At 36.7% G+C, this 24,747-nt stretch overlaps 1 protein-coding gene across 5 annotated transcripts in view; it reads left to right on the top strand.

Moving 5' to 3' along the window:
- FGD4 (FYVE, RhoGEF and PH domain containing 4) overlaps nucleotides 1-24,747 on the top strand; it is a 119,119-nt gene that overhangs the window by 80,172 nt on the left and 14,200 nt on the right. For all 5 annotated transcript variants that reach the window (XM_026119742.2, XM_064514460.1, XM_064514453.1 and 2 more), the window contains exons 3-10: nucleotides 927-1,107; nucleotides 4,357-4,843; nucleotides 12,868-12,957; nucleotides 15,115-15,260; nucleotides 20,007-20,163; nucleotides 21,335-21,473; nucleotides 22,457-22,515; nucleotides 23,170-23,316. In XM_026119742.2, coding sequence (XP_025975527.1) covers nucleotides 927-1,107; nucleotides 4,357-4,843; nucleotides 12,868-12,957; nucleotides 15,115-15,260; nucleotides 20,007-20,163; nucleotides 21,335-21,473; nucleotides 22,457-22,515; nucleotides 23,170-23,316 — 1,406 coding nt within the window. The remainder of the gene's footprint in view (nucleotides 1-926; nucleotides 1,108-4,356; nucleotides 4,844-12,867; nucleotides 12,958-15,114; nucleotides 15,261-20,006; nucleotides 20,164-21,334; nucleotides 21,474-22,456; nucleotides 22,516-23,169; nucleotides 23,317-24,747) is intronic.

Raw genomic sequence — 24,747 nt, 5'->3', positions numbered from 1 at the left:
TTTCACTTCCGTATCAAACATTTTCACTTCTCCCCACATTTTTGGGGAGTGTGGGGGGACTGAGAAGGATTGTGTTTTGGGACATAAGGACTTTTCTTGTCTCTCCTCTTAATGCAGCAGGAGGTGTGCTGCTCGAGCAGGATAGTGGAACATATTTGGGTCCATGCTGAAATGCTTTTACTTCTGACAAGTGCTGCAGGGTAGTCTCTTAAAGGGATAAAAGTTAATTAAAAAATCATTGACACCTATGACTTTAGTTGCTGTATGTTTCATCTTGTCTTTTGGCTTCTGGTCATTGCTGTATTAAACACTGGCTGATCATTGACAATCTAGTAAGAAGGGCAGATGGTAGGGATGAGGAATAAAGAGAAGAGTACAAAATATTTATTTTGGGTCAGATTTTCAGCAGTTTATATAGGCACAGGTTCAGTGAGTAAATAAAGCTAAAAATTGAAGCTAAATATCTTCCACTGGCTGTTGTTTTTGAAGTAGTTGAAGAGAAGGGAGAACAGAGTTTTGAGTCAGCACTTTGTCTCCCTTGGGGAAAGGCAGCTGAAGGGTTTTTGAGCTCCACAGCACAGCTAGACTCTCTGATTACTCAAATTCTTATTTAGGATAAAATCTGCAGTTATGGAGGCCACAAATGGTGTTTACTATAGTACATTATATAAAACTACTTTTCTAGCTTGTTAAAATAGCACGTGGTTTGGCTTATATCCAAAAAAGGTAATAGGATGCCTGATACCCTGCAGTAAATAGGAGCCTATAGGAAATCCCTATATTAATAAGGCAAATTTAAGGTTAAGTAAAGCAAAGAACCTCTTACTTTTAATTTCTGTGATGAGTTCTTATGTGAAATTCTCATATATGGTCTGGCAGATAGGAAAAGGTCATGCGTGATTGATTGCTGTTTTTGTTGTTTGCAGTGCCTCCAAAGCCAATACATCTACAGAATTTATCATCTGTTACGTACCAAACCCCTAGGCATAAAGCTTTATCAAATCAGAAACCAAGAATGGAGGAAGATGTACCTACCACTGCTTCTAGTGTCACAAAGGAAAAGTCCAGTAAAGTGTCAGATCTCATCAATCGTTTTGAAGGAGGAAGGTATGTAATACGCTATCCTTTCAAAGAAATGGTGAACAGGACAAGATTTTAATTGTTTTGTAATTCTGTTGTGTGCAGATTAGTGGAAGTTGCACATGTGAGGAGGAATGTTGATGTTGTAGTAGTGCTCAAACCTATCCTTGCCCGAGGAGCTGATAACAGAACTGCACATTTTGAAATGGAGGAAGCTAATAGTATACTGGCCTGTACAGTGTGTGCTTTTTTATAAGGTGCTAGTCTTAATTTTTCTTGTACAAACCTGTAGCATTTTTAAAACACCCTGAAAAATTGTCAGTAATTTGAAACCAGTGCTGTATTTAGAATGAAACTTTGGAGTTGATTTTAAATTCTTTTGTAATTACAGGAAAAGCTTTTAACTTTTTATAAACAAATGGAGAAAACTGAAAACCAGATTTTCCTTCTACGTTGACTTAATCTCTTCAGATCATTCACATGAAGAGGGTGAACTGTATGAGTTTTTTGTATTGATATGGTATACATTCACTTAACTATTTCCTTTCTAGTTCTTGGTGATTTTAGTGAAATATGTTGATGTTTTTGAGTTTTGATACTGCATTTTATAAGAAACACTTAGAGCCCTGAGAAACATGAGCCATGATGAAGTTCACTTTGACAAACCAGTGTCTCTTGTGTCTTTTAATTAGATGTGTGTGACAGGCATTATAAGCTCTGAAAGGGTTGGAGGTCTGCTTCGTATAAAAAGAGAGTCCTTTCAGAAAGCCCAGGAGCAGCTCAAGAAACAGTCAAATGACAGTTGAGTTTTACAAGTTTTGGATACGGCTTTCTGCTGTTTCCTGAGAGAACTGATATTCTGAAGGAGTGCTACCTACAGGAATGAATGTGTGATGTACAACAGAGTTTATCCAAAGGAGCCAGTGTATTAAAGACCTTCAATTAAAGAATTTTGGCCTCAAGATGAGGGGAAATTAATCCTTATGCAGAAACAGCCAAGAATTACAGAAGTAACGTGTCTAGTGGAAGAGGAGTGATGTCAGAGCTTCGTCTGCAAGAAACTTCTATCATTTGGGGGAGACTGACTCACACCTCTGTCATGACAACTGTCAAGAAAGGGGGAAAAAGAAACCAGTGCAGTGCTAGAGGTCTTATGAATTCTTCTGTTTCAGGTCTCCCATCCTGATATCACTTCGTTTCCCAGTCTTCCTTCAAAGCATTATTCCAAGTCTTTTTTACAGTGTAGTATCCCTAGAAAAACAATTTCATCTCTTTCATAGTTCTCCCTAGTGGCTGTGAACTATTAAAAAGTTCTAGAATAAGATACAACACTGCATGAGTGGTTTTTTTGTTTTTTTTTTTTTTTTTTTTAACTCCTCTTTAAAACTGAGCAGTTACATTTTGGATGTATTTGTGGAGGTGGAAAATAAGAGTCATATAAAAGAGTTCCCCCAGAATTCTGCCTTCAAGCCTTGTGAAGTAATCTCCTGAAGGATCTAAGCCGCTTTTGGGCATTTTCTTATCCTTCAAAGAGCTCTACAAAGCTATTTAAATACCCTTTGATATCATTATTTTTTCTGAAAGGGAACCCTTCAAGCATCAGTGAGCCCTACCATTTCTTTCTGCTAGTTATGCCTGCTGAGTTTTACAGAAACTCTTTCTATATTATACAAATAAAGGAAGCTATAAATAAAGCAGTGAAAACTTCCTTATTTGCTGACTTTTAAAAAAAAGAGTGGGGGAGGGGGCTAGGGGAAGTTAACTAGCTTTTTAGCCAAAGTTATTCATTAAAGTCAGTAATGTCTGTCCAGTGGTAAATTCCCTTCAAATCTGTGATCTCTGCTATTGCAAATTCTATGTCTGCATAAAAATAAGAGACTTCCCTAATCAGTATGCCCAGTTCTGGAATGTCCTCCTGTGGCTGTGGAAGCTCAGCTTATAGCATGTCTTCTATGAAGGTGATTTTCACTTGTAATTACTGGTCTTCAAATAATTGAGCAGCATGTTTATCAACTGCAAATTATGATTATCAATTATGATAACATTTTCATTAGCCTGTGTCACCCAAAAACACATGGATATGGGAAAAAGTTAAATAAACCTGCACTGCATGCAGCAATGGAAAAAGGTAAAAACATTTTGGAGTTAAATTTCTCAGAGTTTGAGAGATTATTTTAAAAAAGCATGATGTTCACACAACAAAATCACACAAAAAACAATTTAGTTCTTTTGTTATGTGATGGAAGCAAACAGAAGCTAGCGTAAGATATTCTTCAAGCTACACGTACTAAAGTTCAGAATATGGTTCTGACATTTATGTAAACTGTCCTGTAAATAAGGAGTAAACATACAGTTGATAGCCACTCTTCATCTTTCAGGAAGATTAATGTTCAGTATTAGGAACAATATGGTGAAGGACACTAATGGTATCTTTCTGCAGGTTGAATGTGGTTTGATAAACATAGTTCAAACAAAATTGAAGTGTATATGTTTTATTTTGGTTGTAACAATTTTTACAGTAATGAAGCCAAAATTTTTTTATAGAATATGCTAATGTTTATGTTATCCTAAAATTCAAGCTCTCCAAATATAACAGAGAAAGAAATAGCAAAAGGTATGAACAAAGGGTAAAATATCTTTAAAGCTGAGATAAAATACGGAGGAAAAGAATCTTCAGGAAAGATGCAGCATAATGAAAGGATAGTGCTGAACAAGGAAATGGGGGTAAGAAAGGGGAAAAGCAACGTTAAGAATCTCAAGCTCCTCCAGCAATATGCTAAATTAAGAAAAGGGGTAAAAAAATTTCTTGGATATGTTTCACACATTCTGTGTAATTAGAGTGCCATTAGGGAATAGTTTGCCAGTTGGTTTAAGCATTGGACTGGGACTTCACAGACCCAGATATTTTCCCCACTTCTGCTAATAGTCTTCTGGGAGACTTTGGGCAAAGTGCTTCATTTATCAGTGCCTCAGTTTCCTTATCTTTATATGTTGCTAATGATCCTGCCTTCTGTTTAAAAAAATGAGATTCAAGAGAAATGGGGATGTAATGAATGGACATCACTCTAGGTTTCCAGTAAGAGATGCATGTTTATATGTGTCCTAATGAAATAATGCAGTTTAAGTCTTGATAGCCTGAAGTTTCTAATATTAACAAAGAAAAAATGGTTTGGGAGAAATCAATTATACAGTGTAACTGCTTTACTCTTAACAACAGGGCTTTTCTCTAATGCCATGTTTAACTTTTCTCTCATCTGTGTGTTGTTTGTTTTTTAGCCCCTTGAATCATAGTGAATTGAAGAAAGAATCCTCCATTCTCAGCATTTCTAAATCTCAAGGAAGATATGGGTCAACACCATCACCTCAGCCAAAACTCCCCTTCCAACACCCACTACAAAAACAGGGAAATGGTAATACCGACAAAACTCAGGTTGCACAGATACAAACGGCCAATGGAGTAGTAGCACAAGACCAGGTGGAAGTTGAGGACAGGAGATTACCTGATCATAGCTCCACTCTGTCCACCCTGGTTCCAGATAATTCAATCAGCACTAGCTTGGTCAATGGGGAAAGAGAAAGCACTACCAGAGAGTCATTGCAGACTACAACTGCCTGTGAAGGACAGATGCTTAACAGCTGCTACAGGACTCCAAGCAGTGATACACTGCTCCCATCTGAAAAAGAAACTCTAGAAATTAATGCTAGTGTGAAGGAAGAACCAAATGAGGAAATCAGTAAGCAAGATCAACCTGTAGAAACAAAGGTAAAAAGAGAAGTTATGTCCTTCTTGCTGTATTGCTACTCTGGATATTTTCTGTAGGCTTTTATATAGAAAAATAAGCTTCTTAAAGCTGGTCAGAAAGTAGAAAATCTTCTGTGTTCTTTTTGCTAGAACTTGAAAATTTGTTATCATTTGCCCTACTATTAAAAAAGGTTCTTTAAAAGAAATCAGGAATTTTGTCTTAAAACACAATGTGGAGCTAAAAGCTTGACCATCCAGTTGCAATTCAGTGACATGCTTCTGAAACTAGCAAGCAAAAAATTAGAAATTGGCTTTGGGAAGTCTTTTTGGTGTTGATCATTTTATACTGTGAAATGACAGATTCTAGAGCAGGTGCTGTGGCACTGCAAGTGGTATTGGTATGTTTCTAATGTATTCTCCGAGTTTAAACTTCAACAAAAAATTTGGTCATACCTTTTCCTCCCCCCTTCACTGAGTTAGGTATCTGAGGGTTTAAAAAAAAAAAAAAAAAAAGTGAAACTGAAATGTCTGTATTTAGCAGTATGCTTGTGCTGTGACAAACTACAAGGAACACGCATAAAAGATAAAATTCCATGTGTAGTGAACTGCAGAAACAGGGCTGAAGGCAGAACTATCATGTGAATCCTTAACTTTGATGTAGGCAGTTGTCAAGGCAAAACTAGAAAGGCAGTAGCCATCTGCTAGCTATCAGCTAGACACAAGTATCAGAGTATACTAAATATATGCTTGTTAGCGAGAACTATATGATGATGAATTTGATCTTCCTAGTAAGGAGGGCTTTAAATAATTAAAGGAAATGAGTGGGTGGAAGAAAATCTGTCTTGGAAAAATTAATTGCAGAAAAATTGTGCACATTTCCCCTTTTAAAAGTTTCATCATGTTGTTTGCCTCCTTGTACTGAAGCATTTATGCCCAGTGAATTTATTAATAGTTGTAGCCCTATTATGCTATATATGAGCCATTGCAGAGGGGGCTGGGCTAGACCCTCCGGGCTCTTCTCTGCACATCTAAGGCAAAAGGGAAAGGGTCTGGCAGGAGGGGCAGCTGTGTGTAGCTGAGCACTGTTAAAGCTGTTCACTAGTTGTCAGGAGCACACTTACATCACTTAGCTACAAAGCTTCAGGGTGGTTCTGGAGTTTGAAATGGAGGATTTCATAGCTCTAGTCTGCATTTTTGTATCTTGTTCTTATACAGCTAACTCTGGGTTTTCACTCCCAAAGCAAAGGCATCTCTCCAAGCCCTTGAGCTTGGATAGCTAGGCATCTCCTGTACACACATGAGGATAAATTCTGTATGTGGGAAAGGTGGGTCACAATTTTTGCACATGACAGGATAAAATATCTTAGCTAATGACCAGAAATAAGGTGGTTGGGTTTTTTTCCCCTCTTCTGGTAATGAACATTGTGATCCTGTCTATATGTAAGTCTGGTAAAAATCCAGGGCATCTTTAACCTGTCACACTTCTTTCATTATGTTTCCATCTCCTGTTCGGTAATGACTGTTTCCCCTCTCCATGCCAATAAAACACACTGAATGCTCCACAGGCAATGTTAAGCTTGAATGCAAATTACACAGTAAGATGCTGGCAGCATTTTCAGGAAAAGGAAGAAATCGGAGGCTGTTGTGGTGTAAAATCCAGGAAGGAACTCAGCAAATGCTTGGAGAAAATGCTAATGGGAGCAATCTCATTGAAGTCAGTCGTTGGCCAGCTGGGTGACGTGGCTTGTTCTCTGGCTTTTACCAATCAAAAGTTAAAGTGTGAGGTCTGATATAACTGCAATTAGATGTATTATTTGATGGTGCTAGAAAGATTTTAAAAAGTGTGCAGGATGACTTTTAAAGAGAACATCAGTGGAGAACTGAATCTGTGAAATTAACATCGCCTTTAGTCTAGTGAGATTAAGAAGCACATATACCATAGGCTGATCTAAGTGCCACTCTTTACAAGTGGCACTGATTTAGATGAGTTTGATCCTACCTATAGACTGAAATCAGCCCTGTGGAACTTTAAGTTGCTGTTGCCATGCAGGAAAAGGAGAAGAGGGTGCTGAGGAGCAAGAAAGGTCTAATAGAGCTTAGCTAGTACTATGTGCAAGTAAGCATTGGCATAAAGCTAGAGCATCTGGACAGTCTGTGGTTTTGCTATGCACCCACATAGTTGGTCGAAGATCTTAAAACTTGGATGCAACCCAGTTAAAGTTGCCATGAATTGAGCAACAATACTCTTATGTCCTTTTTAGTTAAGCAAGTGTAGGTACAATTGAGTAACAGAAATTGGAGCAAATGCCTGTGAGTCATAGGCAAACTTTAAGTTTTGCATCTGATTATATAATTTGATACTGATGCAATGCATCTTCTTTGTCTCCTGCATGCCATACTTTTTAATACAGGGAAGAGGAAAAGGTGGTGCTATTGCCTTGTAAATGTGTGCCTGTACAGCAGAAGTAAATTAAATCCATTGCTGGAAAGCTGGGTGAATTGAACTGGGAAGTGGTGCAAAACCAAAGCACAAGTTGCTTTTAGACTTGGAAAAGAAACTTCATTTTGAAACAATGCTGCTCTTTGAGGGTTTTTTCCCTCTCATCACTGTAGATCTGACTCAGGTCAGATTCTTACAGATTCTGAAAGGGTTTAGGCAAAACTTAGTAAATTTGGCAGTGTTGTTCTGAAATGTTCTCCCCAAAACATCAAAGAATAGAGCATGCTTTGTTTCTCTTATTGACTGTATTAGGTAGTCTGAAAGTCATAAACTGCAAATATCTCAAGGAAAAAGACAATTAAAAGCTAAGAATCTTCTTCCCTGTGGCGGAAGCACCTTCTGTCATAAGATTTGGTTTCCTAAAATGTGGAGGCTGAATAGTACAAGAACATCCCAATCAATTAAGTTCCTGAGGAACATCTTGTGAGAAATCTGCCACAAGAGTTGACTGAAGACAAGAAGACAAATCCTTCTGTGTTTGTTTTGAGCTTGGTAGGAAATATGGATAGAGACTGCGTGCATTCCACAGATGGAGAAGAATCCATTGTGCGTCTTTTAATAAAGCCTTTACTTGATGTGTTCTTTTAATGGCAGTGTTGGATCCAGTGCTGCAGATGCAAAACTTCCTGGCGATTACGTATTTCTAAATGTGGATGTGGAGATATTTAGAAGCGGGAAGAAACTTTCTTGCTAAATTAACTTCCTGTCAAGAAACGATTTACTTTTGCAGCACTTGAGAAACAGAGATGGAGTAAAATCCTGATATTACAAATTGACATTCTTCCTCAGCAGTAAATCGTGAACAAAGCTGTATGTCTTCAGCATCCTATATAAATATGTGTAAATCCTCATGAGAAGAATCACTTCTTTAGTGATACCAGATTCTTTACTTTACTGTCTTGGTTGCTGTGCAAGAAACTTGTCAATCATGTGTTTAATGGACATATCATTGATATATATTCCATATATAGTTAATATATAGTAACTATATATAGTCCATGGACTATATGATCCGTGTATTAACTATGTAGTTAATAAGTAAGAAGGTGGTGGTAGCACTCAGGATTTTCACTGCAAGTCTTGCAAGATTCAGTGCTTTTTTTAATTTCAGAAACTAGGGGCTCAAGCGATGAAAGGAAATCTTAAGTTTTCACAGAAATTTACATTTCTATTCCTAATGCTTACAGAAGAAAGCTTTGGATCACGAAGCATTTATGACATAAACAGCTTAAAAGAAAAACAACCAAACCTAGTCTGTCACTTTAGACCAAACTCAGCATTAAAACAAAATAAAACATATACTGAATGCTATTTGTTTGTATTCTACAGCTCTTCTCCTATCTGTGTTGCTCGATATGTTACTGCAAAGTCCTTGGGGCAAGGACTGCACCTAAAAGGGAGTGAATCATATACTCTATCGCTATTATGTTGGGAAATGTAGATGTTTTCTTGATAGAAGATGGCTCTTGTCTGGCTGGGGTAATGAGTTATTGTAGAAACTGGTCCAGGATATTGGAATGTTGGTTTACATAAGGCCTACTTTAAATTCATGTACTTCGTGAAAGTTTAGGACTATGGAAAAACAATGTTAGGAAACACGAACCCAGAAGCAAAAAGTTCATACCCTCACCAGCGGTTTTCATACCTCATCTTAACTTCAGAGGTCAAGAACAATTTAAAAATTATTTGCTTTAATTTTTTAAGCATGCATAGTGATGAAATGATTCTAATGGCGTGCAAATTTGTACTAAGTAGTATGTAATTAAGCCTAAGTGAAATGTTTACTTTTAGGCCTCTGTTATAGAAATACGTTTGCAGTCCTACCTGCATAAACTTTGCCAAATGTTTGGATGGAATGGAAAGTATGGTATCATCAAGATTATGAATTTTGAAATACTTTAGCTGATAAATGATTGATATCTATTTCAGTTCTTTAGAGAGTTTCTTAGGTCACAACTGACTTAAGTTACTTTCATAGCTTGTCTTTACTAAGCAATACATTTGTTTATTGTTCATATATTCATGCTTAAGATAAGAATTGCTCATTCACGAAAAGAAATAAAAAGTTACAGCATTTGGAATAGTTAGGTACCTTGCTGAAATGTATATACTTATAGTTTAAAAAAATATGTAACTAAATGTCTAAAATTGCAGGTTTTTATAATTACTTTCCACAAGACAATGCTGCAGCCATGGAATTAATAGTAATATTTTATTCAACTTTCTCTCTTTTTTTTTCCTGGAAAAGATTAGAGGTGCATTTTTTAAATTGCTTAAGTGTTTAAAAAACTGCGTAGGCATTTTTTACATGATTGCATTCTGTTTTGAAGTGGAGCTTAGGTACTTAGAAATGTTACCTCACACTTCTGATATTTTGATCAGCAATTGAAATCCTAAACTTTTAATGGCAACATTCTGTGTATATCAAAGTAATCATTCCTGATTGTTTTTATGTTTTGAGTCATGATGTGTTATGGACTGTCACATTAGTTTGAAAAGTTCCCTGAAATCAATGAAAAGTTGTGCTTAAAATCCAGGTATATCTTATAGTAAATTTTTGTCTCAGTATTTTAATTAACTTCAAAGAATGCAATATCCGTACTGATTTACTGCATAAAGAAATCCTAGGATATAAATATAAAACTTTCAGAAAAATGTTTCTATTTCTTTAGTTTCTATTTCTTTAATTTCTATTGTCTTATTGTCCTACGTGTGAAAAGAGGTGTGCATTTGTGAGTGTATATATATATAGAAGATGTCAGTATAGCTCCATAGTAGAGCTTGACTTGTATCTTAAAACAGAATTAATATTCCCTTTTGCTGTTTTGATTTGATTTATTCATCAGAGCAGTAGATTTTTAGCGAAGCATTGAAGTTTTCAGAAGTTGAATACTGACCTCATGTTTTTAAAGTTTCTTTTAAGAATTTTCCCCGTGACCTCTAAACGGGTTTTTCAAGGGTGTTTTGTTGAACGGCTGTAGCAACGAATGGCTCTGTGTCATTTTCACTGTCACAAAATATCCTTCAGGATTTATTTCCGAATCATGTTGTAAGAGTTATTGCCCGCTGCTTCAGAGTAGACAAATGCAGGTGTGCAGGGACCTGAGCCACTTGCCCCATCGTGCTTGCCCCGAGCCCGGAGCTGGCGGCTGCCCGCTCCCAGGAGGGCCGCTCAGCGCTGCCAGAGGACTGCCACGGGGCCTGGGAATACGCAACTTCCCTGTGAGTCCTTCCCAGCAAACGTGCCTTGTGGTGTGATGTGGGCTACCAGGATATACACGTATATACGCCTTCTGTAGCCTCTTTCACCTCCTCTTCTCAGAACAGATGAAGGAGACGAAGGACCTCTTCTGGCTTTGTAGTTCTCTCTATAAACATTTCCTGTATAACTGGCATCACTTTCAATATCAGCCAACTTGCTGCCAAGATGTGGCTGCCACTTCCATGAAAAAAACCTTTGTAGGAGATGGACACCACTAGCACAATAGCCCGTGATGTATTGTTTTTAATAAAAGGGAAACTAGAGTGAGCTCAGGGAAACCAGGTGCTTTTCTTTGGATGGGATGCTGGAGAAGACACTGAAGTAGGAGTATGAGCAGGGAGGAGGATGGAGCTAGCAGTAAAAAACACACCTAGGAGTTCATGGAAAATGGGGAGAAAATTTTGGGATGCTGTGGTGGGAAACTGAGAATTTCCCTAAAAGAAGGCTAGCAGTATAATTTCCTGTTGTTCTTGCACTGATCTAACCCTCTTGCTGAGCGTTCTTATGCTTGAATAGGAATATGCCACTGTGATTAAGTGATAATTCATCCATGGTGTGTATTTTTCCCATGTATAAGATTCCTGGGTGAGGTACTGTGATTGACGTAGAAAGGAGACCGAGGTTCAAGAATAAGGAAGATACATAAGGGCGATACTGAGCTGAGGGTCAGAGTATAGTGAGACAAATCCCTGACTCAGGAGTGATGCTTAAATACCTCTTTCAATTGGTCATTTTGTGTGATGTTTTTAAGTCTGCTGTGCATGGTTTTTCCCTCTCTTAATTAGTTCCAATAATCTTTAGATAGTTGTAGCTTGGTTCCTATAGAGCATTACTTGAGGGGAAAGCTCATGTTTTAGCCAAAAAGAAAAAAATATGCAGAGGAACCAGCAGCACCCACAGTTTGGTGCCTCAAGTCCACATGTGAGATTGCTTGTAAATGACTTAACTAACTAGCGTGCTGTAGCTGTAATAGCTAATCCTGCAAATCTCTGCAGTGTCTCTTGACAGCACTTTAAATGCAGTTCTGTGGGTTACCATCGTTGCTATGCTGATTTCTAGGGATTTAATGAACAGCTTTGAAATCAGTATTTGAAACCTGTATTTAGAGAGGAGGCTAACATTGAAGATCAGGATCAAAATGGGTTTGAATTTGGAATACTTAGTGAATACTGAAAGGAGAAAAAAGCCACTGAAGCCCTTTAAATGAAAGCTCTGTACTTCAGCATTCTGCAGACAATGGTTATAAATGTACTCACAAATGTTTGTCTTAGTCTTGTGGAAAATGGTGTGTGGATTGTAATCAGAAATAACTTTTTAAAGCACTCTATTTTTTAATGAAGGGATCCATGGTTTGTCTAGAAAATTATCACCTTCCTATAAGCTCAATAGTAAGATTGCCATTTACTCAGGAAAGGCTCAGATGTCTTTAAATGTGAACATTTTTCAGCACTAGCAGTAAATCTGAAAGAAAATCTTGTAATAGAAGTGTCATTTTGTTGAATTTGACATTTGGGAAAATGAGGCATTTGCCAAATGTTTTAACCTTTTAGAATAGAGTGCTTTCATTTTTCTGTTTTGAAGTGACTTCTCAAAGCAACTCATAATTTCATATTCTAACATATATTTAATATAAAACTGAAATTTGAATGACCATTTTCAGTTTCAGGTTTAGGAGAAGAACTGAAAAATTATTTTGTCGAATGAAAGACTTCGATGTCAAAACTTCCCTTCAGAAGGACAAATAACTTGTGTAAATGCCTAGTAAAAGAGTAATCTAATTGCAGTCAACAAATTATCATCATGAGTATATTCATGAACATAAAATGTTTTCTACAGTATTTTTCAATAATTCCATTATGCAAAGAACAGTCAGTTCAAATAACTTTCAGAACGGAGGTGGAGGGGAACACCAACAAATCCCATCTGTTACACTGTACTCTGCAAATTAGTTCCTCCAGCTCTGAAATGTTAGTGGTACTTGATTGCCAGGATGTGAGGGAGTTTGGTGCTTCAGTAAAAATTCCTTTACAAACTGCAAAATATTAAATGTTTTAGGCTCTGAGTTTTGCTCTGCAATGTTGCTGATTCTTACTCACCTTTTGAATTGTTGATTAAATTGCTGAAAAGCTCATATTTTAAGAAACAGAGTGAATATTGCTAAATGTGAAACTTAGACTTCAGTTATTTTTTGGAATATAAAGTAAACATGTGTCTCTTCAACTTTTTTTTTTAGTATTAAATTATGTTTCCTCCAGTATTCTAAGAGATTTTATTTTTCTCCAGGAGACGGATGAACAGAAACGTCACAAAATTGCCAATGAACTTCTGCATACAGAAAAAGCCTATGTTAGCCGACTTGACCTCCTAGATCGGGTAAATTTTCCTTGAATTTGTTTTTATTTTCTTACCTCAAGTTCACTTGAACAGCTATGTGTGTGTGTGTGTGTGCGCGCATGATATAAATTACATAGAAGGGGTGGTGTGGTTTGAGCGTTCTGCTGACCCTGCCAGCCAGTTGTTTGCGGTTGCCACATAAATTTGCTTTTTTTAAAAAAAATTTAAGAACACTAAATTTTAAAAAGTGTTTTAGAATTGTATGGGTAGTAACAGAGTATCATTTGTGAGTGTGTGCATGTGTAGACTTTACCATGAGCAACAGTAGTGCAAGCTTTATACCAGTGGCCCTTCCAATAAAGGGGATGGATAATGTTATGCTCACTCATTTCTTGACTTGACAAGGAAGGTATCATATTTTATAACATTGAAATCACCTGCCCACTAGGGATTCACTAAATCTTTCACATTTGAGCCACCTGCACAGCATTTTTTCATTAGTGTCAAAGAACCTGGAAGGTGGCCCATTCGAAACTGCCTATGCCCTATTTTCCCACCGTACATTTGGACTAAATCCTATTAAAGTGAGCAGAAATTGCTCTTCCTGCAAAGAAAGGGTTGAATTCTGGTGCTCTGAAATCAAACTGCCATTTCTTAAGTGTGAAGCAGTCTGTAGTTTTTGAATATCCTTTCAAGTCTTCTTCACTTTCTCATGTAATACCTATATCCATTTTACTTAGATACCTAGCATACATTGCCTTACTCCATGACAGTTTTCTCAGGCATCACTTTTTATTTAAATTTCTCATGTCTAATGCATAAAGTATGTATGCAGGAGTTGAGAAAGAAATAAAAAGTCTCAGCCACTGTATTAATTGTTCAGACTGCTTGGGGATCTCAGTAATGGTCTTTATGAAAGTGGATTTACCAGGCTGACCCACATTGGGATGAATATGTGTATTTTAAAAGACCAAGTATTGCAAACAAGAGCTTTGCTTTAGAGACATAAAAAGATATCAGTTATGATGGAAAATGTTTACTTCACTTATAGGTTTTTCTAATAGGCAACATGGAAGTATTGTCCTTGATTCAATCGTAAGTGCATTAGTGTATGCCTGTTTTTCAAATATTAGCTGGACAGAGTTCTGAGATATTAGTTTCAAGCACAGCTACTCAGTTGCTGATAGTGAGAGAAAATCAGGAGACTGGGAATGGACTGTTCTGTTTCTAAACTGGGTAAAAAAGCTATGTAACCTTTCTGGTTTTCAAAGTAATTTGTCAAAATTAACTAATAATCCTCTCAGAGCCACAGCAAAGGAAGCATGTCTTAAAGTATATATGAAGGTGGTGACTTTTTTCTTCTAAAAGGGGAATACTATCTCAGCTGGGATTATCAAAGCACCTGACTTCAATTTCTTTTCTTTTTTCTCCCAAACCCTTACCCAAGCTTCTGACTGCTCTTCAAGGAAGATACAGTCTGTTGCCCATTAAAGCATGGGAGAGGGAGACGGAGGGGCTATAGCTTCCCATTAGCACTGTTTTATGTGATGTGCCTATTGACAGCTGCCCAGGTCTCCAGTCATTTTGTAGTTGCATCTACTCTGGGTTTAGTTCATTGGTTGAGAAATACACAAACACACACACACACACACACACACACACACACACTTTTAAACAGAGTACAGAAATACTAAAGAGCCCAATCAGACCTGGAACCCTTTTGTGTTTTGAATGGTATATGGGGACTGGTCATAGACTTTAGTTTTAAAAGGATAAGGGGTTACAGCATACAAGCAGAGTAGTCAGACTAATGATGATCAGACATCGGGCTAATGGAGGGAAAGCAAGAGTGGAAAATGAGGGTGGGAGACCATAAGAACTGTGATCTAGCTGTTGAAACAGACAGCATGCCTGGGCTCAAACCAAAATGGTATTGCTTTAGTTTGGCGTCCCTTAGTCTGCTCATCCTGTAGCACTTTTCTGACTCAAAAAAAAAAAAAAAAAGTTTGGTACCAGGGGAGGAGAGGCAGTCTTTTGCTTCAGGTTAGGGGAAGATGATAAATAATTTGTCATTGTCTGCTTTTACTATTGGCATATTAATTATGTCCCAGTTGGAGTAGGAGGGAAGGATAGGTCTTAATCCATCAATGGAATATAGTAGGCTGATAGGTTTTGGGTTCTTTTTCTGTATTGCAGGTATTCTACTCCAGACTCCTAGAAGAAGCTAATAGAGGCTCATTTCCAGCTGAAGTGGTTAACAAAATCTTTTCTAATATCTCATCAATAAATGCCTTCCACAGTAAATTCTTACTTCCAGAACTTGAAAAAAGAATGCAAGAATGGTAAGAGGTGATTTACTGGTTAATATACTAATGAAACAGTGTCTGTAGAAATTCTGTTACAGGGTTGGGGTAGGGAAGGTACCTTCGTAATTAAATGCTCCAGTCCCAGGAAGTACCGTGGGTAGAAGAACATCTGCTCTTCTACTGTTCATCAGGATCTGATTCAGCAGAGGATTTGCGTCCTTTGCTTAAAGTAAAGGACATCTATCTCACTGAAGCCAATGAGATTACTTATGATTAAATGCTTTGCTGAATTAGGGGCTCAAATTAAAATTACATGCTGATGATTTTTTTGGACAGAATACAAAAATTGAGATAAATAGCATGTATGTTAGTTTGCCTCACTCTCATAGGACATAACTTTTGCCATTACTGCTTTCATGTCTGTAATAAAGTGGGATTCATTTTCACTTTTCTGTGTTTGAGTTTTATCAGTTTAAAATTAAAATCCAGACTAGGTATATGTTTTGGTCATTTTCTTCCTCTAGCTTTTCCTGATAAGAGTTCCATTTGGTCAAGCGAGAAGGATAGGCTAGGTATAAATATGCTGTGTAATGATCATGTATTATTGCAGTATCTTTATTCTTCCTTGGTGTACATGATTACAAATATCTTCAGGCTGTGAAAAGTATGGAATATTTACATATAACCATATGGTTTTGATTTCTCTTATGTAATTGTCAAATACCTTACTAAAAAAAAGTATTTTTTTTTAGTAAGGTATTCCCTTTTCTCAAATGAGATAGGGAAGCAGCAATGGGTTGGGGTTATTTTCTGCTTTGTTCGTTTCGTTTGTTTCTTTGTTTTGACAATCTAGATTCTGTAAGAGGATTTCCCAGTGGTATTTAAAATAGAAGAATGGATGTCGTGTGTAAAAATAGGGTATCCCCAAATCTTCCATAATGCAAAAAAATAAATAAAACCTAAGCAGCATGAAATGTAGCAAAGCTTAAACCTTAAGCTTACATTCCTTGCACCCTGACAGTGTAAGGTCCATTCATCCTCTTGTATTAATTTATTTTAAAAAGTGATGGTAAGTATCAAACTAGGCATTAAAATAGAGTGCATATTCATGAGAAGTGGAATATAACTTATTATAATGATGCTTAAAAGCTGTTTGAACTACATTATGTCAGTGCTTCATATATATGAACTGAAATTTATAGTGCAGCCTGTCTTCTGTGAGTGCATACTATTTTGTCTATTTGCAAAACGCACTGATAACGTGTAAAATTACATAGTTTTAGAGGCTGAAGAGTGCTTCTTTAGGTGAGCTTTGACTATTGATGCAAAGCTAATAGATTGCATCCTAAGGATATTACCTTTCCCACACTGCTTGGAAATAACCTCTCTGCTTTATCTGAGACAGCTTGTTAAATGTCCTTAAAAGAGTGTGCCTTTGGGAGGAGCTGGATGAAAGGGTGCAGAGGAGGGAAACAATTCCGCATTACTGCTGAAGGAAAGAACACAGGGATAATTTCACCACTCCACCCCCAGTCTTTGAAGTGTCTGGCACAACTGCCTCTGCCAGAGTTCACTTTCCTTATCAGTTCCCTTATTTAGATAGAGAAACTACTTGAATATGTTCTGTTGGTAGTTGTGTACACTTTTTCTGTTACTAGGTAAAAGTTGCTGGATAAAGCTTTCTCCGACACTTTCTCTGAGTTGTGGTTGGTTTTCAACAATAGATTTTGAAACTGGGAAAGCAGATCAGAGGTAATTGTCCTCATTTTGCCTTGTTTCATTGCGGTTGAAATAGCCCTGAAATGGAGGTTTCACATCTAGCATCTTTTGTCTGTTGTCTCACGGTATAGATGATGCTCAGTAAGTTCAACTCATAGTACTGTTGCCATATATGGATTTGTTTGAGCTGAGCTATTGGCATAATTGGTCACTCTGAATTGCCCCTTGCTCTTTAAATGTTCAGTAAAATCTTTGGTAAATGTCTTGATAAATATTAGTAAATGATCAGCCTTTTTTAGAAGAAAAAGCAGTGGGAGCCTAAACTTACCAAGTGGAAATGAAATTCTGGCTGGTAATTGCACCTTGAATGAGTTCAGCAACAGCTGGAGCTGAGTATCTCTCATACAATGTATGGCTTGAAAACAGTAGGAAAAACCTCACTGCAGTATTTTTCCCATGGAAAGCAGAGGACAATAGCCCAAATCAAACAAAATGTCCATCTAGCTCAGTTTTTTGTACCCAAGGATGACCAATACCAGATGCCTGGGGAAGAATGTAAGAAAAAGAGTCATAGCCCGTGTGTGTGTGTGTAGAAATTGCTATATTTCACTCTGACCACGAAGTTTTAGAATCCATAGTGTCCTGTAGCAGTTTCAGAGCTGACCTACTCCTTTTGTTTCCTTTTGTTTTGAGTCTACAACTTAAAATTTCGTTTGATGTCTGCAGGCTTTTATATTGGAAGAGGGATCAAACAGTTGTTCTGAAGTCACCTTTGCTGTGCCATGATTTCGTAGACCTTTGCTTCAGCTGTTTTCTTGCTACCCTGCAGATTGAAATGAGATATTACACATCATGATCAGGAGCTCAGCTCTTTCATCCTTGGGGTTTTTGGAATGCTTTAGTGAATACCGTGTCTAGTAACATAGAAACAGGAAGTGTTTCTGTGCACACAGAACGTGAAGGCCTGTTCCTTGAGCCATATAATGATGCTGTCTTTGTTGCCAGGTGACAGTGCAGCACTGATTCGGGTCTATAGTAAGTTCTCTTTCCAGCCTTTCTAGACAAGAAGATGATAACTGTCCTGGAGTGATGGCAATTAATAAAATTTCATGTTTTGGTTCATGGTGCATGCTGTTTGAATAAGAAATGGGCTAGTTATCTGTAGTCGTAAGTCCATCAAGGGAAGAATATATGATGATATCAGAAGACTCTGACTTCCCCTGTCCTTCATATTCTTCCAGAGCTCTTTGTACTCTATGGACCTTGTCCTGCTTATCTGAAATCATAATGGATTTTTGTTTTTCCAGCCTCAGAGTGTTTGGACACATAAAGGCCTTGCACTAAAGGTAGCTGTGAAAATTTAGTATCTCCATAATGGGTAAAATTGCAGTGTTCTGTGTAAATTAGCTGCCATGGGTATCCAAGCAGCAGGCACAGCAAGCTGTTCCTGCTTCCTGGTTTATAAAACTTCTGACATTTGCTTGTAACATCTGTCTATTAATAGCTGTGAAACAGTTAAGCACAAGTATTTATTTTTTTGTACTGGTTTCTTTAGATACAAAGCAATGCTACAATCTTTTCTACTTTAAGCTTTTTAATTGCAAAAACCTTACAATGACTTAACTATGAAATTTATTTTAAAACTTTAATATCTGTTTTTTTCCAGTGACCTTTAAAAAAGAATTCATGCTTTCTTCAGTTCTGTTGGCATGATTTATATTTTATTTTAAGTTCAAAAATATGCTGCTACATTGAAATAAAATGGCAACCCAGAGAAATAGCATTCAGTGAATAGAAGTAATGGGTTTTTGTTTTAAATTGCTAGCTTGTCTTTGAAAGTATGTGTGTGTGTTCCATGTCCAATCTGGTTTAGCAAATACCTGGACCTAATTAAGGGTGGCGAACCTTGGTGATTGCAGAGGCACCTCCCATCCTGCCTGCTCCCCTTGCCTCCTCACCAGGCACAGCAGGAGCTCACACCTCGGCCAGCTCTCACATAGGTACTGCCAGCTCCCCATGGGCAGCTGGATGGGGGCCAGCCTTTTGCAGCCCTGGGCTGAGACACTCGGCTCTTTGGGCAATACTCATCCAAATAGCTTTCCCTTCTGCCCACCTTTTCTCCTGGAGAAGTAGTGTTTTGGAGCGGATGGCTGAAGTAAATGCCTCACTTTTCCTTCAATGATTAAACCCCCCCCCCAAACCTAAAACGTTGTATATAAGGTATATATGTGGTATATATGGTATACGGTATGTTAAACTACAATTAGACCACTACCACAACGTTGATCTTTGAGAAATTCAGCAATACAGAGTTTCAGAATATGTTCTTGAATATGAAATGTGAACCACGTATTTCACACTGCATTTCTAAGAGATGCATATGTACTGTTCTTGCTTTCTTTCTGGGCATCAAGAGGTGCAGCTTCTCCACATGTCCTCCCCCCTCCATCAGTTAGTTTGTCTTTTCTATTCTGTTTTGTTGGAAGATGCTATCAATAATTGGGAAGGCTGTGGGGAAGTTAGCACAAAAGGCTAGAATCCAAGGGATTCTCACTGCTTCATAGGTATAATATATATATTTTTATATTATATATAAAATAGATATATTATTTACAATAATAATTATAAAAGGCTGTAAATACCTGTACTTATATAAGGCATGGAAAGGAAGCTCTTTATAGTATGGATTTAGACCTCAAACAAAATCACAAGTTAGGTGTTTATAGGGTGGAGTATGGTCAAAAGAAGGTAATGTAGTTTAAGGAACTGTAAATGAAATAAATGACGGTGAGTTTTTTAAAAAAAAGCCTTTTGTGGTTTTCATTATAGATCACTTCCTTTAGTGCTCTACATGACCTGTAAGCATTATAGATCATCAAAGAGGATACAAACAATCTTTCCATGGTCATTTCACTCAGTTTTAATCATTATGCTAGAACTCTATATGAGGTGATCCCAAACGGAAAGGATCTCTATTAAACAAAGCTCTCTGAAGTGTTTTATAACCTTGTGTGACTTTTTTCTTTCCTGTTTGCTCTGAGATTCCGCCCTCTTACTTTGCAGGACCACCACCCCCAGAATTGGAGATATTCTGCAAAAGTTAGCTCCTTTCCTCAAGATGTATGGAGAGTATGTGAAGAATTTTGATAACGCAATGGAATTGGTGAAAATGTGGACTGAACGGTCACCTGTGTTCAAGTTCATTATTCAAGACATTCAGGTAATGGGGAGAGTAATGTCATGCTCCAAGTAATATGAGCGTTTGTAAAAATGTATATGTTTGTGGGGGGAACAAAAAGATTGAAGAGAAAATTAAATATCAAATCTCTTAGAATTAGGGGTTGTTTCTGTCCGCTTCATACTGTATTCTGTTTCTTCTCCTTCTCCCTGCATACACAAATACATATGCAAATCCACATGCAAATCCAGGCTTTCCATTGCAACCCAGAGGACCAAAGTATAAAGGTTGAAACAGGAGATTGAAAAATACTACATTTTGTCATAGATACCAAAAGTAAACACTGTTTGAGGAAAAAAATATATATATCAGTGCAGAACTGTAGATCCTTGCACTGATTTTGTAAATATTGTATTGGCTTACAGCAGTGCAGTTATCCAGAACACTAAGCTTTGGAAGTAAGTGTACAATCCTAAATGCTGAGCCACAAAAGATGAAGCTTAACAGTTGTGGCAGTGCAGCATTCTTTTCAAAAGTGCTTTTTATTCCCTCTAGTGCTCCCTGTAGGTTTCTCTGCAAATTGGCAGGTATGTTATCTTCTGACTGCAGACTTAGCATCTAGAAAAAGAGTAAGATACTTCTACTTAAATTTTACTGTGCTATAGGTTATTGTGATTCTAAGCGAAGGATGCTGGTTATATGTATTTTAATGGAACCTTGTGATTCCATCTAAGAATGTGGAAGTGAATATGTATCTTAAAATACTTCTGGGGGGGTTACATTATGAATAAAACTGAAGGCATTCCCTCATCAGATAACAGATAAAATATACTCTATAGCCCCTTGAAAAATGACTTTCTGCTAACACATGGTCGCGAGCTGCTCCTACTAATTCAGTTGTTAGTTCTCTTGTTTTCTGAGTTACTACAAAGCTAAGTTCAAATACTTTGGAGTTTGGGAGGGTTTTTCTGGTGGGATTTCTATTTATGAATTCTACTGGTTACTTAAAGAATTTTTTTTACAATAACTTTTAGGAAAGAATTTCTAATTATATGGTTTGGTAAAGTAGCTTTCTGTTTTCTTTCAGAAGGGCTATAATGCATGTTTTAAAATACATTATTTATGCTTCATCAATCACAATTTTTATTTTATTGTATCCTGGGAAAGTAATATTTTTTGCCTACTACATTTAAGTATATTTACAATTTCTTAGAAAGAAAAAGTGTGTGGAAATTTGACATTGCAACATCACATGCTAGAACCAGTACAACGCATTCCACGCTATGAGATGCTTCTAAAGGACTACCTACGGAAATTGCCTCAGGATTCCCTAGACTGGAAAGATGCTGAAAGTAAATATTTTCTAGAATTTAAAATAATCATAATAAGACATTAGTAAGAGAATACTATAAATTAAAGCTATTTTCAGGAAATATAAGGTGAAAAAGCCAAGCCATTGTGAAAAGTACGATAGAATTTCTTCAGCAAAGTTGTAGGATTTTAAAAAAATCTCTTTGGATAAATGGGTGAAGTTAGTATAAAAACTGTCTTTAGTATTCTTCTCTTGGAGTACATAATTTTGCTTTAGTTTTGAAATTGCATGAGGGTTTGGATTATTTTGCTTTTCTGTTTTGCTTTATGCACATATGACGTATGTCTTTTTGTTTTAAATGGGGTATAGTGCTTTATGCACATATGACATGTATGTCTTTTTGTTTTAAATGGGGTATAGTGCGATTTTCTTTATAGGGAACTGATCTTTGTTTTTTTTAAAAAAAAAGTGGAGCTAGGCTCAGTATTGTATTTTTAAGCTCCTGTAGGGAAAAGAAAACCAGCCCATTTTTTAAATGTTTTCCTCTCTATGTTTACACAAGAACAGTTAACAATCATTCCCACACATCATTCAGAATTACTTGCCAGATAATTTTTGGAAATAATTCGTTACTGAAAGTCTTTTCCTAAATATTTGTAATATGAGCTGTTTTGACAATAAACATAGTTTGACGTTCTGGACTACCTTCTGAAAAGAGGGGAGAGAACTATGAGTGTTCACATCACAAAAATGTGGTTCTAAGTATTGAAGCTCACTTTAAAGTAATCTGCAATAATTCCCTTCTGATCTTTCTAGATTATTATTTCAGTTTGGTAGCTGACTTTCTTGTGCTTTGCACTTTACCTTGGTTACTTTTGACTGATAATTTAAGAAATGTATTGAGTATATAATTTACATAAAAATTACAAACATCATTTTGTAGAATGATCCAATTGTCTATGTAATACATAAATATGTAAAAATGCAGGGTTTTGTTTTTCATATTTTTTTTCTTCCATCTAGAATCCCTGGAAATTATATCCACTGCAGCAAGTCACTCTAATAGTGCAATAAGAAAAATGGTAAGCAATTCTTGTTTCCCTGTTCATTTTTTAATACTGTATTTGAGTATTTAGCAAAGCTAGGAAATTCTGTTGGTTGAATTTTGCCAGGAGTGGGAATTGCAGATCTTCCCTAAAATGGCAAAAATTGTTTTCCTGGGTCCAAATGGTTGCTGCTACTTACTGTATTTTTACAGCTCCTGGGAATGATAGACAAAATTTGGTGTTGCACCTAACTCTCTCAAGTGGAAACCAGGCAAGCTAAGTTCCTTTCCTGGCTTAAATTAGCTGACAGCATATAGGACTCTTGACCTTGTTGCATCTGTTTCTGTAAATGGAAAGATAATGTTCGTGAAGAGTAGTTAATGTTTCTCTACTGTGTGCGGTTGGCATGACTGGTGTTTCACTAAGTATGTGAGATGTTTTGTACAAGAAATAATGTATGCTGTATGTATAAATGCATTTTTAAAAATTATCATGGAGATAACATTTCTAAAAGTATTTGTTAACATATCAACTAGATCAATCAATCTGCATGGCTGACTGTATATACTGAGCATAAATGTTTTTCAAAGCTAACATTCCTCAGGCTTGCACAAGGTCCAGACATTTCATTTGAACACTGGTAAAGATCTCTATGTTATTAAGTTTTCTAACTGTATTTTCACTGAAAAGGAGAACCTAAAGAAATTGTTAGAGATATATGAGATGCTGGGAGAAGAGGAAGACATTGTCAACCCTTCGAATGAGCTGATAAAAGAAGGACAGATCCTTAAACTCGCTGCTCGCAATACATCTGCTCAAGAACGATATCTTTTCTTAGTAAGTATGGTGGCCTGTATTTGCAGGAATGGCTTTATATTTTTCTAGACTTCAAAGAACTACCTAAGAGAGAGGGGATATCCTCTTCTGGTTGATGTTAATGAGCAGCCTTTCCACTGATGATACTAGAGCTCAAGCAAACTCTCTGCTGCTTGTAGACAGTCTCCAGAACACCACTTAGAACAGAATACATGGTTTTAAATACACAGACCAATGTCCAGCAACTAACACTTAAATAATTGGCTGCTGGCTTTAAATGCTGATCTGAAGTGTGAGAACTGGGCCTTTCTCATGATCCTGAAATGTAAAAGCTTAGGATTTTAGTCCTGATAGGTTGTGTGTGTTGGGGTGCAAGTGAGCCTCATGGCCCTGTAAGAACTCAGTATTATGGTAACTCATCCTCTTTTCAGATGCCCGTGTCTTGTCTTAGAACTTACAGACTACAGTAGTGCACTGACTTTTTTTTTTGTATGTGGTCTTTTTTTGTTTTACTTTTAATCTCTAGCTCCCTTACGAAAGGCTTGATATAGTTCATTGCTTCCCATACATTAAAAACTGCTAGTATCGAGTTTTGATTTTTGCTCATGGGCCTTCAGCATTGCATATCTTCTAGTTAATAGAGGCCTGTTGAGTTCTTTACTAATAATGAATCATGGAGGCAGAATTTGTATTTATCTGTGCTTCAAATAAAAGAAGAAATGATTGAATCATTAGACTTCGAATGGGGCTAGGCAGCTGATTAAAATGCCATGCACTTTATATGAAAGGTGACAAGTTCAAGTGTGTTGTATCTGTGATACAGACTAGACAATAGGCTAGACAGTTTTTCTATGAAATACAATTTAAATGAAGTGAGCTTCTCTTTTTAGTAGTTAATTGTAAGAAAATGTGTTAACCTCTGTAGAGCTCATTTTATAACTGCTTCCAGGCTGAGGCTATAGGCATTTAAATGTTATTTAAAAATCTAATTTTAAGAAAGGAATATATCTTTGTCCTGCCTGTGTATTTTTTTCCTCTAATTTTGAAGGTTTCAATAAAAATAAAACATAAGATAGGTTTTTTTTGTTTTTTGGAATAAATATCGTGAAGATAATCCCCTCAAATAATAGTAGTTACAATTCCTACAAAGCCAAGTGCTTTTGGTGCAGGGTAAATATCAATGTATACACTGCACAAAAAAGTTTTTATTCTGCAGTTCAGAATAGTTTCTACAGAATTGAGACATGAGAATTCTTTTAACAAGAGATTTACAGTGTTACAAAATATCCACTCTAATATCAACTCTAATATCAAAATATCCACTAAAATATCAACTCTGTAGTTGATAATAAATGTTAGGAAGACTGCTGTATATATAGAACAACTATCCTTACATGCATTGAGACGGACCTTTAATTTTATTTCTAAAACTCAGGAACAAATAAGAAAAAT

This window comes from Dromaius novaehollandiae, chromosome 1 (assembly GCF_036370855.1).
Source record: "Dromaius novaehollandiae isolate bDroNov1 chromosome 1, bDroNov1.hap1, whole genome shotgun sequence".
NCBI lineage: Eukaryota > Metazoa > Chordata > Aves > Casuariiformes > Dromaiidae > Dromaius > Dromaius novaehollandiae.
Note: the sequence above shows the minus strand (reverse complement) of the source record. Positions and strands in the feature narration are given on the sequence as shown.